Source organism: Podarcis vaucheri (assembly GCF_965113315.1).
Source record: "Podarcis vaucheri genome assembly, chromosome: 13".
NCBI lineage: Eukaryota > Metazoa > Chordata > Lepidosauria > Squamata > Lacertidae > Podarcis > Podarcis vaucheri.
The window spans coordinates 31,277,382-31,292,234 of NC_138751.1; the positions used below are offsets into that span (position 1 = coordinate 31,277,382).

General features: G+C 46.1%; 1 protein-coding gene across 1 annotated transcript; it reads right to left on the reverse strand.

Moving 5' to 3' along the window:
- Window positions 1-932: 932 nt before the first annotated feature.
- Window positions 933-12,842, reverse strand: LOC309517803 (keratin, type I cytoskeletal 17-like). The gene is made up of 9 exons (XM_082197367.1): window positions 12,112-12,842; window positions 8,792-8,920; window positions 8,390-8,472; window positions 7,187-7,343; window positions 6,262-6,423; window positions 4,817-4,942; window positions 2,911-3,119; window positions 2,608-2,636; window positions 933-1,177 (listed from the first exon to the last, which is right to left on the reverse strand). The coding sequence occupies exons 1-9, from the start codon at window positions 12,349-12,351 to the stop codon at window positions 1,080-1,082; spliced, it is 1,233 nt and encodes a 410-aa protein (XP_082053493.1). The 5' UTR covers window positions 12,352-12,842; the 3' UTR covers window positions 933-1,079.
- Between the last annotated feature and the right edge of the window lie 2,011 nt (window positions 12,843-14,853).

Below are 14,853 nucleotides of genomic sequence, written 5' to 3' on the forward strand. Positions count from 1 at the left end.
TCTGGATAGGCTTGCTGAAATAAACTTTTTTGTGGGCCTCTAAAATATTATAGCAAGGGTGCCTGCCTACCATTAATATCTGGTATCACTGCAGAGAAGGTTCCCCATGCTCTGTCAAAGTAAGTCCATCCACTACAAACTTTATATGTGAATGGCATGGGAAGTGTGTAATGGAACCGTTCTGTCACTGTCCACAGTGTGATGCCGCAGCAAAAACATTTAATGCTATTCTAGGCTGCCTCGACAGAAGTGTCCAGATCAAGCGAGGTAATAGCGCCACTCTATACTGCTTGGTCAGACCATACATGAAATATTGTGTTCAGTTCTGGGCACCACAATTTAAGAAGGATATAGACAAGCTGGAATGTGTGCAGAGGAGGGCAACCAAGATGAGCAAGCGTCTGAAAACCAGGGCTTGAGAGAATTGGGTATGTTTAGCCTGGGAAAGAGGAAATTGAGAGGAGACATGATAGCTGGGAAGTCAAAGGGGCCAGAGAGTGACCCAGGAAGAAGAAGAAGAAGAAGAAGAAGAAGAAGAAGAAGAAGAAGAAGAAGAAGAAGAGGAGGAGGAGGAGGAGGAGGAGGAGGAGGAGGAGGAGGAGTTTGGATTTGATATCCCGCTTTATCACTACCCGAAGGAGTCTCAAAGCAGCTAACATTCTCCTTTCCCTTCTCCTTCCCCACAAACACTCTGTGAGGTGAGTGGGGCTGAGAGACTTCAGAGAAGTGTGACAAGCCCAAGGTCACCTAGCAGCTGCATGTGGAGGAGCGGGGAAGCGAACCCAGTTCACCAGATTACAAGTCTACCGCTCTTAACCACTACACCACACACTGGCTGCGCAGGTAAAGGAGAAAATGTCACATGTTGACTTGAAGGCCCTCCCCCAAACCCCATCTCAGAAACCACAGCAAAGCAGGTCCTTCAGCAGAAGTGAAAGACTCCTTTTATTTGAAGACAGAAGTCTGGGCATGTATATAATCAGCTCAGCAGGAAAAGTCATGCAGAATCGTGGCCCCAGCGCCACCCGCCACCATCACCCGTCTTCTGCCAGCCCTTTCTGTGGCCAAGCCAGCCTCGTTCAGAGCTGGTGCTCCACCTCCTCCACCCGGGAAGAGACCACCTTGCCATCCACCAGCTCTTCAATGAGAGTCTTCACCCGACGGCTCGAGCAGGGCTCTGTAAGGATGGGAAGAAGAGCCAAGTTAAGTTATTCTCATTTTTTTCAGCCTTAAGTCTAGTCCTGAAAGACCTACATTAGCTCCCAGTACATTTCCGAGCACAATTCAAAGTGTTGGTGCTGAGCTTCAAAGCCCTAAACGGCCTCGGCCCAGTATACCTGAAGGAGCGTCTCCACCCCCATCATTCTGCCCGGACACTGAGGTCCAGCGCCGAGGGTCTTCTGGTGGTTCCCTCCCTGTGGAACGCCCTCCCATCAGAAGTCAAGGAAATAAACAACTCTCTGACTTTTAGAAGATATCTGAAGGTAGCCCTGTTTAGGGAGGTTTTTAATGTTGATGTTTTATCATGTTTTAAATATTCTGTTGGGAGCCGCCTACAGTGGCTGGAAAAACCCGGTCAGATGGGCAGGGTATAAATAATGAGTTGTTGTTGTTGTTGTTCTCCACATTGCCATGTCAAATTGCGGGGGAAAATTTTTCTTTTCTTTTTTAAGTCCTCATGAAAACCCATCAGCATTTTAGTGTGAATTCCTCCAGCCATCTGCACGTTTGTATGCAATTTTGGCTAATGCACACATTTATTTATTTTTGCAAAGCGGTTTCCTCTGATCAGTGCATCGGCATGTGCTATTTCCACTGCAGTGTGCATTTCTGTCCACGCGTCATCCCAGCAGATGCATTTTTTGACACATCGCTTGGCTGGAGAACTGCAGTGCAAAATCCAGAGAAGTATGTGCACTGAAGCTATTGTGAGCCCTTTGGCTCATGTTCCAAGTCAGGCTGTCTTTAGAGTCCAGAAAGATTTCCCTGCCGCCCCCCCAACACACACACACACAACCTCAGGACAAACTGCTTAGACAACGCCTGATGGCTTGTTTGTTTTCTCTTCTTCTTCCACAGACGTGTGGCTTGACTCCCTTTCTCAAGCCATTCTGCTGCCGTACTCCTGATCTCAGCTTGTGTCCTGGACCGTGTAACTGCAAGGGGCTGGCAGAAGGAAACGGCTGCCTTTTAAGGTTGGCTGTATAATATGGTCTTCCCGCATCTTCCAGGTATGATGCTCATAGGCAAGACCAGGTTGGTAGTGATTGCACTGCCATCCTATTTGGAGTGGGGACACGCTGCCCCCTGGTGGACAGACAATGTTGCAAAAACACTGACTACTATGATCTGATTCATTCTGGGCTGATTTATTTATATTGTGCAGGGAAATCAACATACGCTGATTTCATCAATGGGCTTTAGGTGTGCCGTGTGTTTTACTCTAGACCAAAGACTAGGGCTGCATTCCTAGCCCCGTTTAAATGGGAGTAAGTCCCACTGAATTCATTTGTAAAAGATATGATGTCCTGGTTTGCAGTTTCTACGTATGCAAAGATATGCAGGTTTTCCTAATGGGCAGCCCAGAAGCCAAGTTTTTCTGCTTACCTGGGGTAGGCGGTGGCTCAGGCTCTGACCTAAAGGGAGCAGAAAAGAACACTGAGTCAGTTAAAAGATCCCAAAGACTTGGAATCACCTTAAGGCTAGTTCCCCCTAAAGATCTTTTGCAATTCTTCCAACCCTGGAGTTCCCCTGAACCTGCTGCTACCTCCCTCTTGCATGTGGGGGCTCCTGTTTCGGAGACATGAAAATCCACCCTCACCCCTGAACTTCAGAAATAGAAGGAATGGTGACCAGCAGGTCCAGGGAGATGGACTCTTGTTTGTGTTCCCCACCCTCATATCCTCATACCCTTCAAGGAGGTGCCGATAGGTAGCAATCTCCTGCTCCAGCCTGTTCTTGATGTCCATCAGTCGCTTGTAGTCCTCCGCTTGGTTCTGGGCATCAGATCTGAGCTGGAACAGCTCGGCCTCCCTGGCGCTCACGAGATCACGCAGCCGCGAGATCTCTATCCCGTAGCGGGATTCAGTCTCAGCCAGGGAACCTTCCAGGGCCACTTTCTGGAAACAAAGAAGGAAGTTTGTTATGTACTGAGTTGAATAGGATCCAAAATGCAGCAGTCTGATTGGTTGTAGAACAATGCAGCAGTATGATTGGTCTGCAGGAGCCACCCAATCCGGCTCCAGATGGAAGTGAATCCACAACCTGATTGGCCTACAGGAGAATTCCAGAATTAGCCAATCACGTGCAGCCCATTGTGTAAATAATGTATATAAAGCAGATACTTTGAGGGGACATTCATTCCTCCTCACCACTATGAGCTGAATAAAGAGCATGAGATCCAGTATACTTCAAAGTTGCTTTGTGAAAGTCCCAAGCAGATGGCCGGTGCCTTGGAAGAGGCCTTTTGTTATCTCTGTTATATATCCTGTCTTTCCTGCAAAGAGCTCAGGGCTTGAGAGCACCACAGAACCCCAACCGATCTCTGGTGTCCAAAGTTGTAGGCACACATGAATGGTTGCACACTCCCATCATGCTTACAAGGGAACATGTGACAGACAACTCTCCTTCTCCAAAACCAAATCACTTCCCCAAAGTTGCCTGAATTCTGTGCCAAGGCACCTTCTGGGGCCCGTATACATTGTGCAAATTAAATTATGTGTCCCCTAGCCATGGGGACAGTCTGTCAGGAACAGGACTGAAGAGGAGGAGGAATGGTGAGGGGTCTCCTCACCCCCTTCTCCTGTAGCTTCCAGAGAGGAGGAAGGAAGTCCTGATTTACAGGAGGGCTTGGAGGGAGATAACAGCTCAGAGATAGGTAAGTTAGGCAGAGTTAGGAGAAGGTGGAGGGGAACCAGAGCAGCTAACTGACACGTCTCTGGACAACATAACTGACCCCCCAGCCCAAAAAAACTGGAGTTCATTAAGGGTGCAAGAACAAAGAGTGACAGACAATTGTCTGTGGATGGACACCGTAGAAGCAGGTGTTGTTGCTAGAGGGGGAAGGGGGAGGAGCTCAGTGCGAGCAACTCCATTATGGAGGAATGACCGGAATTCCTTGTCTTTGGCATGATGACTGAATAAATCATACGTAAGAACTTTCTTGTTTCCTCCCTGCCTCTTGGTGCCATTCCTCAAGCCTGACACAGACTAAGAGATATGCAGTGTGCTGGAGTTCTGTCTCTCTCTCTCTTTTAACTGGGAACTCTGTTCCAATGCACACATGCACACATAAAGGTAAAGGTAAAGGGACCCCTGACCATTAGGTCCAGTCGTGACTGACTCTGGGGTTGCAGCGCTCATCTCGGTTTATTGGCCGAGGGAGCCGGCGTACAGTCTTCTGACGAACCAGAGCAGCGCACGGAAACGCCGTTTACCTTCCCACCAGGGTGGTACCTATTTATCTACTTGCACTTTGATGTGCTTTCGAACTGCTAGGTTGGCAGGAGCAGGGACCGAGCAACGGGAGCTCACCCCATCACGGGGATTCAAACCACCAACCTTCTGATCGGCAAGTCCTAGGCTCTGTGGTTCAACCCATAGCGCCACACACCCAAATTGCACATGGACAGTCGAGGCTGTGATAGCAGACTTAAGGGCCAGAACTTGATTTTGTGTTAGTTTAAAAAAAGAGGAAGCGAAAACAGAGATTTCCAAATTCCTTGGCAAACATGAGCAACCACGGAATCCACATCACTCTGGCGATGCTTTCCGATGCACAGCCTCTTGGCAGCATGGGGAAGTGGCTGGTACTGACCATGCTGCGGAGAGACTGCAGCTCAATCTCCAAGGCCTGAGCCAGGCGCCTGAGCTCTGTGATCTTCTGCTGAGCTGCCTGAAGAGCTTCGTGGCTGACAGCAACCTCCTGGTTGAGTGCATCCATCTGCAAGACAGAAGAAGTCCTCGTTTCTGGTGCAACCTCCCCACATCCTCTTCCAGCCGGACAGCTTAGGTAGAAGGGCCTTATGGTGTGTTTTTTAATCAAATCAAAATTCTGCATCAACATTAATTCAGCATATTTTTAAAATGGCAAAGCAATTCAGCATTCCAAGCCAACCCATCTCCCCAAGCTTCCTCAGACAAAACAGACAATGCAAATTAAATGCATTTGTATGTGTTTGTTTCTCTGTATTGATGTTCTTAATTTTGCTCCCAGGGAACAATGCAGGAAACCGAATGCAAAGCGCTTAAACTTATGTTATGCACCAACTCCGTCTGCCCTTCCTTCCCTTGGCATCTGAGATTTCACAAAACAGTGGGCACTGCCCAAACATTCTTAAGCTTAAACTCAATAAGGACCAGAAACTTTGGGAGGTGTAGGAAGGAAGGGGAAGTTATTTGAATGCTCAGCATTCGAATATGTAAATGTCAAAGCACAGAAAATGAAGCTGCAGCTGGAGCAGAATTCAGCACATGACGTTGCTACTCTGTCTTCCAGAAATGGAAACAGATCCTGAATCAGATCTGAAGGTCATGGAATCACAAGGTCTTGCCATTCCTGCCAGTAGAAGCCCACTCTGAACTTCATCCCTAAAAGCTGCACAGAAAGAAAATAAGATGTTCTTGCCAGCTAGATTTCTGGAAGGGAAAAGTATGTCATGTTGTTTTGGAACAGAATTACACTTCCTTAAGGTAACAGTAAAAGGTAAAGGGACCCCTGACCATTAGGTCCAGTTGTGACCGATTCTGGAGTTGCGGCACTCATCTCGCTTTATTGGCCGAGGGAGCCGGCATACAGCTTCTGGGTCATGTGGCCAGCATGACTAAGCCGCTTCTGGCGAATCAGAGCAGCACACGGAAACGCCGTTTACCTTCCCACCAGAGCGGTACCTATTTAGCTATTTGCACTTTGACGTGCTTTTGAACTGCTAGGTTGGCAGGAGCAGGGACCGAGCAGCGGGAGCTCACCCTGTTGCGGGGATTCGAACCACCAACCTTCTGATCGGCAAGTCCTAGGCTCTGTGGTTTAACCCACAGCGTCACCCGCGTCCCAACACTTCCTTAAAAAGGATGTTAAACCTATGCCTTCCTTGGCCAATAGTCATGGATGATAGGGGCTGTTGCTCAGCAACATCCAGAGGGCACCAGGTTGGCATAGGCTGAATATTTACGTGCAAATGCATCGCATCAGCAAGCCGCCACCTCCGCCACCTTTTGCCCCTGAGCAGTTTGACCATCTCTCCTCGCCAAGCCTTGCCTAACCTGTGACTTGTGCAACGCCTCGGCTTCCCGGCGGTTCTTCTCCGTGACGTCCTCATACTGGTCTCGGATCTCAGCCAGCACTTTCTGCAGGTCGGCGCCAGGCATGGAGTCCACTTCCACGTTGACGGTGCCCCCCAGCCTCCCCTGGAGAGAGTTCACCTCCTGTGGGGCGAGAAGAGAGGCGAGTAGGCACATCCGTGGGGAACCGGCCAAAAGCCAGGAAGGGCTGTGAGTCTTGAAGGCTGCTCCCTGCAAGGCCCTTTCCACCTGGCCTAGGGGGTGAGGCCCACACTCACCAGCTCTACCAAAGAGACTCCAGGTGAGATTAGAGGGACATCGTTATGCCTGACAACAAAGCCTAACTAATGGATTCTTTTACCCCATCTTTTTGTGCCTGCCTAACAGCCGTGTCATGCTTATGATAAAATTTTATTCTCTTGTTAATTATGCTGTTTTAAACGTGCAGTTTATATTTGACTTCACTTAGCAGTGTCATTGTGTGTTTTTTGAAATGTTTAAGTTTTTTGTGTTAACTTCGTTTCTGTTAAATATGTACTCTGTAGTTGACCTCCTTTGTAATGTTTTATTTTGAGATAATATTTTAGTCTTCTGTTAATTATGTTGTTTTGACTGTATACTCTATAGTTGACTTTCTTCGGGTTGTTTTATTGATCTTTTAATATGCTGTAAACCGCTTTGAGATTTTTCTTTAAAATATAAAGTGGTGTAGAAAATAAATAAATAAATAAATAAGGGCAGAGACTCGGTGGGAGCAAAGGTGAAATCTGCGTCCATTGCTTTCTCCGCTGTTGCCTCTGGCTTCAACCACCGCTGGCATGCGGCTCTCAGAATAGTTGAAAAAGCTTCCCGCCACTTGTGTGAAGGCCCTGCTGTTCCGGAGTCCCTACGCCCACCCAACTCTCACCTCCTTGTGGTTCCTCTTGAGGTAGGCCAGTTCCTCTTGGAGGTTGTCCACTTGCACCTGCAAGGTAGCCCGGCTGGTGTTGAGTTCCTCCAGGGCCTTGCGCAGCCCACCGAAGTCCCCCTCCACGGACTGCCGTATGGCGGCCTCTGTCTCCAACCTGAAATGGGCAAATAGGGTCTGTGCAGCATTTTTCGAAGCCAAGGCTCTGCAAAACCACATAACTGAGGGTGTGCTGGGACAATGCTTGAGGTTCTGGTTGTGTTGTCTTTTTAATATTTTGTTGGAAGCTGCCCAGAGTGTCTGGGGAAATCCACAAAATATGCACTCTTAATGGATTCTCTTGAAAACATAAAACCAAATTAAGTCTTATAAGTCTCTGAAAGTTTTTTAAGACTATGCAAGTCTCTGAAAGAAGCAATGTAACATATTCTTATCTGGTGAAAACAGGCTGAAAAGCTTTGTTTATGGCGTCCAACACTGCCGAAGTAGTTCGCAAACAGACGTTGTGAACAGTGATCCCGGATATACCCACTGTTTGGTGGAATTCTTCTTCAGCACAGCAGAAGGATACAAAAATGCTTCAGAAACCCATCTACAGTGGTACCTCGAGTTACATACGCTTCAGGTTACATACACTTCAGGTTACATACGCTTCAGGTTACAGACTCCGCTAACCCAGAAATAGTGCTTCAGGTTAAGAACTTTGCTTCAGGATGAGAACAGAAATCGTGCTCCGGCGGCGCGGCGGCAGCAGGAGGCCCCATTAGCTAAAGTGGTGCTTCAGGTTAAGAACAGTTTCAGGTTAAGAACAGACCTCCTGCTCCTGAACGAATTAAGTACTTAACCCGAGGTACCACTGTATATGGTGAATGGAAAAGTATAACAACAATTGCTATGGAGCAGTGGTCATAAAGTTATATTACATTGCTTCTTTCAGAGACTTGCATAGTCTTCAAAGACTTTCAGAGACTTCTAAGACTTATGTTTATTTGGTTTTATGTTTTCAAGAGAATCCATTAAGAGTGCATATTCTGTGACTTTCAGAGATTCATAAGTTTTCTGTTTATGTGATTTCATATATTTCATATTATATAAAGAGTGTATATTGATATCGTATCATTGTATTTGGTCATTGTGTTGCCTTGGCTGTTACTGTAGATGCATGATGGACAGAAAGAGGCAGCTAGAATGAAGAGCCCTTACTTCACTCTGAAATCATCAGCAGCGAGTTTGGCATTATCGATCTGTAAGAGCAGCCCAGCGTTGTTCAAGGTCTCCTGCTGGATCTACAGAGGGATGAAAGAGGTTGCTTAGTCTCCATAATGCTCTCCTAGATCTCGGAATGGGGATCTTCAGGCCACCAGAGAACCAAGCCTGGGTACTGACCATGCACGGATCCAGTGTTGGAGGTATAAAACAGGCCCAGTTTCCACCACCCAGAGGACAGACTTCTGTTAGTGCAAGAATGAGCCCATCAGTAGGCAAAATGGTTTTGTTTTGCAACTGAAAATCTTGCACATCCCTGGAGATGCCAGGGATTGAATTTGGGGACTCCTCCATGCAAAATGCTCTTGGAAGAAGAAGAATTGGCAATCATCCTGGTACCTTAGACTTCAGGTCAGTGATGGTGTTGAAATAGCTGCTCAGATCCGGAGCCTCCGTTGACGCTCGCTTGAGGTATATCTCCCGGATGTTGTTCTCCAGCTGACTGTTAGATTCCTCAAGGGAGCGCACCTAGCATATGGCAGAGGAAATCAAACAGGGTGGTGAGGATATCAGAATAAAGGGGTTGCTGAAGCCCACCAAGGACAGCTGTGCTCTCCTTTCAGCTGTTTTGACTTTTCAGTCTACTCACTAGAGAGTACAGTGGTACCTCCGGGTTACATACGCTTCATGTTACATACGCTTCAGGTTACAGACTCCGCTAACCCAGAAATAGTGCTTCAGGTTAAGAACTTTGCTTCAGGATAAGAAGAGAAATCGTGCTCCGGCGGGGCAGCAGCAGCGGGAGTCCCCATTAACTAAAGTGGTGCTTCAGGTTAAGAACAGTTTCAGGTTGAGTACGGACCTCCAGAACGAATTAAGTACTTAACCTGAGGTACCACTGTAGCTTGCAATAGCTTTGGGGTGTAAACAGAGAAATTCCTTCTTTATCTTCCTTTTCTCAGCTGACACTCTCAACTTTCTGTAGGTTCAGGCATCTAATGAGCACAAGTCCTTCCCTGGTTGTTTCTGGGGTGTTGCTTTTAACTATTTCACTCGATTAACAAACATACTTCCACAAACCTAAGGAACCCTTCCAAGAATGCAAAAACAACAACGTGTCTTACTTTTTAATGGTCTTATTTTGCTTCCAAGCTGATCGGCACAAGACCCACCTAAGTTTGATATCAGAGGGAATGATGATAAGGTATAGATCCTTGCCTTTTTAAAAAGATCCGTAAGTGACGGTCATGGAGAATAGTAGCAGGGAATGAATTGTGACTATCGTGGAAGGTTATTCACAACATCTGACCCAGGGACAACAGCGGTGGTGGGGTGTTACAGGAGGTACACATGGACCAGACCCTGAGCCAACAGGGGACCCAGATTCTTAACTTTCATTTTTTTAAAAAAAAGTAAGTCAGTTGGAGATTTCTGAAGAAAGTTAGAGCACAAAATGCGGAGGCAGCTCTAAGGCTTCAGCGTCATTAAGTACACTTAACAGTGGTTGCTAAGCTATTAGAGCAAGAGATGCAGACCACCCCCACCTGGGACTCAGGAGGGACCCTCCCAGAGCAGCAGAAAAACTAGCAGAGGCGACTGCAAGTGCACAAATGCTGGACAGAGGAAGACGCTGGGAATGTCTGTGCTTAATCACGTTCCTCCTTTTCCATAATATTTTGTTCACTCATAAAATGTACTGCCTCTACAGAATAAAACAGAACTGGCTGGCTTTGGTTTGCTTTCCTCAGAAGTAATTCTCTTGAAATAAAGGCCAGGTGCTTCCTCCCTACTTAGAAAAAATGTCACTAATGCAATGTCCGCCACCCAGCCACTAGTGGCCTGCTTGTCATGACTGGGCTGTTATTCATTAATATGCAGTAACCATAAGCAAAAAGAGAAAAGAGAAAATAAATAATCAAACACCTTATAGCTGCAGAAAATTAAAATCTCTGTGGGCTGTACTTTAGCACAAGGATCCTTTTTTGTTGGTCAAGGATGACTAAATGGTTTGTGTATGTGATTCGCGGAGAGTTGTGAAATCGCATGTATATCTTGCTTCCTGTTCTATATTTGGATATTGATTTCACTCCCAGGAGCTGAAGGCTTCACAACAGCTTTGTGTGGTAGGCTAGGCTGAGAGTCGATAATTCAGACGCCAAAGTTTGAAACTGCACATATTCAGAGTATTTTTTATTTTATTTTATTTATTTATTTGCATGTTGCGATTTATCAGGGTTAGAAGCCTTATGTATATATTCCTCTACATGTCAGGACTACGAAACATTGCAATTAAAGCAAGGGGGCTGCTGCGAATGACATTACATATTTGCATTTTGCTTTTCTACACAAGAACTCAACATTGTGTACATTATCCTCCCCCTCCTTCCACTTTTATCTTTGCAATAGGATCCTGCCTACTCCTGTGATTTGTTGTTAAATTGCTTTTAATAATTATTATTCCATATTGCTGCAACCTGCCCTGAGACATTACAGTGAAGGGTGGGTAAGAAATCAAATAAGTACAGTGGTACCTCGGGTTACAGACGCTTCAGGTTACAGACTCCACTAACCCAGAAATAGTACCTCAGGTTAAGAACTTTACCTCAGGAGGAGAACAGAAATCGTGCGGCAGCAGTGGGAGACCCCATTAGCTAAAGTGGTGCTTCAGGTTAAGAACAGTTTTAGGTTAAGAACGGACCTCCAGAACGAATTAAGTTCTTAACCCGAGGTACCACTGTACAAATAACAACAGCTTTGTAAGGTAGGCTAATCTAAGCTAATATATGCACATTTAGCAGCAGCTCTTGCCAGTAGTCTGGGGGAGGGTATCCATGTGGAATTCACTGGGTCCAGGAAATCCTACCCCCAAATCAAGTACAAGCTAACACAGAAATCAAGCAGTTCATGTTGTAACTGCTCTGAGACCTGGGAGTATATGACAATATACAAATTTAAAAATTGATAGATGATAGATGGAACCCCAGAAGTACGTCCAGCAATGTACTGATCTCAATAAAGGAACAACATTTTGCACTAAAAGTTCAGTCCTTGGTCTTTCTAACTGAGTAAGTCCAATTTTCCCAAGTTTCCCAGTTATGCATGATGTTGGATTTCGAGAATGGCAGGGAGCCTAAACTTGTTATTAAGCAATTCCATTTGGCAAAAAAAATCCCCCCCCCCCCCGTTATTTATTGAAGTATCTCATAGTGTTGAACAGACTGCATTTGCAAACATTTGACATTTCTGAAACGGTTGCTGAATGCTGAGTGTGTGAATTTGGGGTTTTCTTCCAGGGAAGATGGCGAAGCAGATCCAGCCCAAGCCAAGCTGTTTTATTGCCTGAGGCAGAACAGCAAATGATGATTAAGTCAAGGTGCAAAGTGGCCAAGTTGTTTTAGCACCACAAGAGCTCTTCTCCCTGGGTGTGAAGCTGTAATGATCTAAATAAAATAAGTAGCAATTCCCTGCCCTTTCGTGCACCTAAAGTCAGCCGCCCGAGGCACATGTCTCACTCTGCCAACAGCAGGGTCGGCCCTGTGGCACAGCTGCCAACACAGACGGAGCAACAGGGTCCCCTTTAGAAATCAAGCCCTGCCCCTGTTTCCTCTGCCTTCCGAAAGCAAAGCCTGAGGTAAACAGAGGGGCATTTGTGGCACCCATGTATCTTGAGGCCAGTTCTCAGCACCCGACTTCCCTGCTAGGAAACTCCAGCTACTCACCCTTTCCAAATAAGCAGCCAGGCGGTCGTTCAGATTCTGCATGGTGCCCTTTTCGTTCATGTCAAAGATGTTCGCCTCCGCACCGCTGTGCCCGTAGCGCCAGGCCAGGCCGTTCTTTGCTGGGGTGCCCCCATAGATGCTCGATGCTGTCGGTGACCTGCCTAGGCTACGCAGGCTCCCCCCTCGGGAACCCTGGATCCCTCCAGAGAAGGACTGGCTGCGGCTGGAGTAAGTAGTCATGGTTCTCTCTGGCCGCAGGAGGCAATGCAGAGTGGGAGAGTCAGCAGGGTCAGTCCTGGAGAGCTCCCTTTATATAGGCAAGCTGAGGGGCCGGGCTAACTCTTAGCCGTTCCCACATTGGATCATCTCGCTGTCCTTCACAAGAAAGGCATTTGTTTTGGAAAGGGAAATGTCCCTGTAGTCCTAGCTCCCCGAGGCAGATTTGCAATGCCATTGCAACATCCATTGATCAGATTTGGACCCGGGCCAATTTGTCAGTGCCAGATGGATGCCAAGATAACCAAGATGCAATGTCCCTTTCCCGTCTCCCTGCTAACAGCCCCTTACAATCCCAGAACCAGATATGAACAGTGGGTGCAAAAATCTCTGGGGTCCGTGTGAAAGGAACCCTTGGCAGGTTCAGTCCTGCAAGAACAGGCTGGAGGAAGCAGCTTGTCACGCAAGAGTCCCCGACCGTCAGGTGTCTTTGGTTTGAAAGAGAACTTTCAGGTAGTGCATATCTTCATAGCTGTCAAACGTCCCTTATTTGGCGGGACAGTCCCTTATCCCAGGGCCATGTCCCGCTGCTGTCCCTCATTGATTATGTCCCTTAAATAAGCTACTGAAGGTAAAGGGGCCCTTTCTATGTCCAGCTGTGCTTTGTCAACAACAAATTGTTGCTGTTTTTTTGTGTTGAATATATGCTATATGGTAATTTATAGGACCTAATAGGTATCTAAAGCCATTGGCATGCAACAAAATATGTATTTTATCAAAGTAATTGTTGATCCGTTATTTTGGCTGCTGATCCCTTATTTTCGAGGCTGCTGGTCCCTTATTTTCAAATCTGTAAGTTGACAGCTATGCATATCTTGCAACTTCCAGCTGAAATCCTGGAACTTCTCATGCCACAAATGTTCTGGGCAAGGTTTCCTGGACAGGCTGTACCCTTCTCTGGACAGCAATGACATGGTAGGATGGAGAAACCATGACAGATTCGCACAACTGCTACTAAAGGAGACTAACTCCTTTATTATAGCATCATTTATTATAGCACTATTATAATCATATAGCACAGTGCAGGCTAAGGAGCTGAACACTCTATTCTTGCAATTGGAAGGTGGGTATTGTGTTTGTTCATTAGTATGTTATGTATTTTTGTGTTTTTATATTGTAAACCTTCCTGTGATCCTCAGAGGAAGGGCAGTATAGAAATTTAATAAATAATACTAATAATAATATAGTAAGGCTGTGGCACTTTGAAGACAGATCGTTTTGATGCGGTTTGGTTCCTGTTTCTAGGTTATGCAAACAAACATTCAACGATTATTCCCCCACCATTGCTCAGCTATCACTTTGGAGAGGGTTACGTAATCTAATGCCACCTGAATCAACCTGCTTGTTTTGATATTTCTTTTTCCCCCAACATCATCATGTCATAAGTGTTAGAATTTGCATATTCCATCAATGTTAATGCTTTTTGCATTTTTCTTTTATTTACCATTTCTTGTTTTTCTTTGGCCCTGTCACTCCAGTATTTAAAATTTATGCACTTCATTTTATATGTAGCTGAAAAAAACAATAAAAAGTACAGTCATACCTTGGTTCTTGAACAAATCTGTTCCAGAAGTCCGTTCGACTTCCAAAAACATTGGAAAACCAAGGCACGGCTTCCGACAGGCTGCAGGAGCTTCCTGCACTCAATTAGAAGCCAATTCGGACGTTCGGCTTCCAGAAAAAAGTTTGCAAACCGGAACACTCACTTCCAGGTTTGCGGCATACGGGAGCCAAGACGTTTGAGTCACAAGGCATGCATTCAAAAACCAAAGTATGGCTGTATTTGGGAGGGGAAAACATGTTGTAGAATACATCTGCAATAAAACATTACCGGGGGGGTGCTTGAAGCCCCACTCCCTTTTTCATACAAGATCATGGAGCATCTTTGAGTTTGGATTCAGAACCATAAGATTGGCACACAGCAAAGCCTTTCCTCCCACTAGCCCACCCCACCCCACCCCCTGCCGCACTCATGAAGTCCAGATCACAATGTTCCCCAGTCAGGGAGGGTGGCTGTGTGTAAAGAAGGAGAGAGATTTCATGACTGTGGCAGCATGTATCTTGCTTTATTAAAACCATAAAAAGTAGATAGAAAGCTCTTGCAATACATTGATTCCCTACCCCCCACTCCAAACTTTGAACGTTCCAGGATTTTGCTCTCTTCAAAATTCAAATGCACAACATATATTATTCCTGAAAGCCATTCTTGGCCCACACCCAAGTTAAGAGCTCAGTGGAAGAATGCTGAAAGTGAGGACAGATCACAAGAAAAAATGCAGACATTTCAAGATAGTAGAGCTTGGTGAATAGAGGCAGGCAGGGTATTGGAAACATCAGCACAGGTATGTGGAATTTTCCAGTGCCCGGAATGTTCCGTGGGTTTTTCCACAAAGTGGCGTTCTGAATATGGAAGAAAGAATACGGAAAAATCCCTGGCCATAGCAGTTTCGGCAACACATTCCAAAA